This window comes from Penaeus chinensis, chromosome 22 (assembly GCF_019202785.1).
Source record: "Penaeus chinensis breed Huanghai No. 1 chromosome 22, ASM1920278v2, whole genome shotgun sequence".
In the NCBI taxonomy this organism is placed as follows: domain Eukaryota; kingdom Metazoa; phylum Arthropoda; class Malacostraca; order Decapoda; family Penaeidae; genus Penaeus; species Penaeus chinensis.
Window position 1 is genome coordinate 4,111,944 of NC_061840.1, and position 2,500 is coordinate 4,114,443.

The 2,500-nt window shown below is 42.6% G+C and overlaps 1 protein-coding gene across 4 annotated transcripts in view; it reads right to left on the reverse strand.

The window, feature by feature from the left end:
• Window positions 1-2,500, reverse strand: part of LOC125036861 (H(+)/Cl(-) exchange transporter 7-like) — a 23,864-nt gene that overhangs the window by 9,466 nt on the left and 11,898 nt on the right. For all 4 annotated transcript variants that reach the window (XM_047629753.1, XM_047629754.1, XM_047629756.1 and 1 more), the window contains 3 exons: window positions 1,801-1,978; window positions 1,236-1,367; window positions 888-1,047 (listed from right to left, as the gene is read on the reverse strand). In XM_047629753.1, coding sequence (XP_047485709.1) covers window positions 888-1,047; window positions 1,236-1,367; window positions 1,801-1,978 — 470 coding nt within the window. The remainder of the gene's footprint in view (window positions 1-887; window positions 1,048-1,235; window positions 1,368-1,800; window positions 1,979-2,500) is intronic.

Here is a 2,500-nt window from a genome sequence, read left to right on the forward strand (position 1 = left end):
GGAGGAGGAGGAGGAGCATGAGGAGGAGGAGGAGGAGCATGAGGAGGAGGAGGAGGAGCATGAGGAGGAGGAGGAGGAGGAGCATGAGGAGGAGGAGGAGGAGCATGAGGAGGAGGAGGAGGAGCATGAGGAGGAGGAGGAGGAGCATGAGGAGGAGGAGGAGGAGGAGGAGCATGAGGAGGAGGAGGAGGAGGAGGAGCATGAGGAGGATCATGAGGAGGAGGAGGAGGAGGAGGAGGAGGAGGAGCATGAGGAGGAGGAGGAGGAGGAGGAGCATGAGGAGGAGGAGGAGGAGGAGCATGAGGAGGAGAAGGAGGAGGAGCATGAGGAGGAGGAGGAGGAGGAGCATGAGGAGGAGGAGGAGGAGGAGGAGGAGGAGGAGGAGGAGGAGGAGGAGGAGGAGGAGGAGGAGGAGGAGGAGGAGGAGGAGAAAGAGAAGAAGGAGCACAAGAAGGAGGAGGAGAAGGAGCACAATGAGGAGGAGGAGGAGGAGAAAGAGAAGGAGAAGGAGCAGAAGGAGGAGGAGGAGAAAGAGAAGGAGAAGGAGCACAAGGAGGAGGAGGAGGAGGAGCACAAGGAGGAGGAGCACAAGGAGGAGGAGCACAAGGAGGAGGAGCACAAGGAGGAGGAGCACAAGGAGGAGGAGCACAAGGAGGAGGAGGAGGAGCCCAAGGACAAGGAAGTAGAGGAGGACAAGGTGAGGAACAAGGCCAAGGACAGTGATGACAACAAGGGTGTGATAACAAGAGGAAAGCAAACAACCCAAAAATGTAAAAGGAAAAAACACAAAAGGGAAAACCAAGAAGAAAAAGAAAAAAATAAATGAGAATAAGATTGCACACTGCCAAGTCAAACCACAAATCTTCATACACAGAATTTGAACTCACTTCATTCTAAATGCGGTGAGTTTGAAGTTGATGTGGTTGTACAAAGCACCGAGCAAGCCCCCCATGATACCCATCAGGAGGAATGGAATGAACTCCCAGATCTCGTATGTGAGGTCATCAAATTTGCCGAAGTTTAGGAGTCCATTGTAAGCCAGCTTTCCTGAAAAGCAAGATAAAAGTTAACACATATAAACTAATTAGCATATCAGAAATAAACAAATAAGTTAAATGCATATAGAGTAGTATGCTGAATATGTATCTTACATAAATATATTAGCAATTACATAATGAAATAAAATATAAATAAAATTAAAAAATCTCCTACCCAAAGGCATGTCCAGTACTCACCAGGAACACCATTGTATGCTGATAGGACCAAGTTAAGTGTAAAGACAGACATCATGGCTCCGAAGAACACTCTCCAAGTGAGGCTCTGGTTCCAGAAACTTGCACCTTCCTCCAAGGAGAACAACACACCACCTGTGACAACATTTGTGAAATATTACTTGATTTACTTGCATCTGGTTAGGCAAGGGTGCACCTCTCTACACCTGGGTTATCGTCAAGCTCTTATAGAGATCATCCAGCATCAGAAAATGTTTTGACTGGAATTTATTTGATATCACTCAGAAGGAATAGATATAGGTATGTGAGAATAAGTAATTTGCTATCATTATGATTATCTAATGATCTAGCAAAAAAATAGTGATAATCTTATAATCATTTGATGATGTGAAAAAATAAAAATCATATTAATGGTTGAAAAATTAATTATCAAAAAAACAAGTTTGCTTTATGATAATAAAGTTATTTTATGTATAGTAGGTCTTTCTGTTATTCGATTAACACAACAGAGTATATCTGTTATTATTTATCCTCCCCAACTTTTCAGGAAAAACATCTAACAACTCACCAACAGGGGCACCAAATGCTGCAGCTACACCCGCAGCAGCACCAGCAGACACAAAATCTCTCTTCTCATGGTCCTCCCGAAAGTACTCAAAGAAACCAAAGTCCCGCTGGAAGGAGGTCGTCTTGCCCTGAGAAACTCCCGCTGCTATGACAGCACCCGAGTGAATCATTGGACCTTCCTGTGATTGGGAAAAGATGACTGAGACTTTACTGTAAGTCCTGCATTAACCCAATGCTGCCGGGGAAAATGAATAATAAATGGGGAAAAGGCTGTGCTTAATTTTTATATCTTTTGTGTAAATGTCTCTACACATAGATGGCTCTGTCTTACCTGACTTCACCTTTCCTTGAATTGGCAGGAAAATTTATTTTATACTATTGCTGTGAATATCGATGGTGTTATTTTCATTATTAGCATTATAATTACTATAAAGTTATAAACATTAGTAATAGCAAAATAAGGTAACGTAAAATATTTTGGTAAATTAAAGAAAAGGGTATACGGGCGAGACAGGCAGTACTCGTAATTGGCTCGTTGGTGTTTTAGTACAAGTGTAGCCATCTATGTGTAAAAACAATTAAAGTAAACTCACAGTGGGCATGGCATGGAAGTACGTGACATGCCTGTTGCAAATGGGTTAAGTGACCTGATTCTTAGACTTAATTAGATTTTTTTTTTTTTTTTATAAAAAAATCTATTA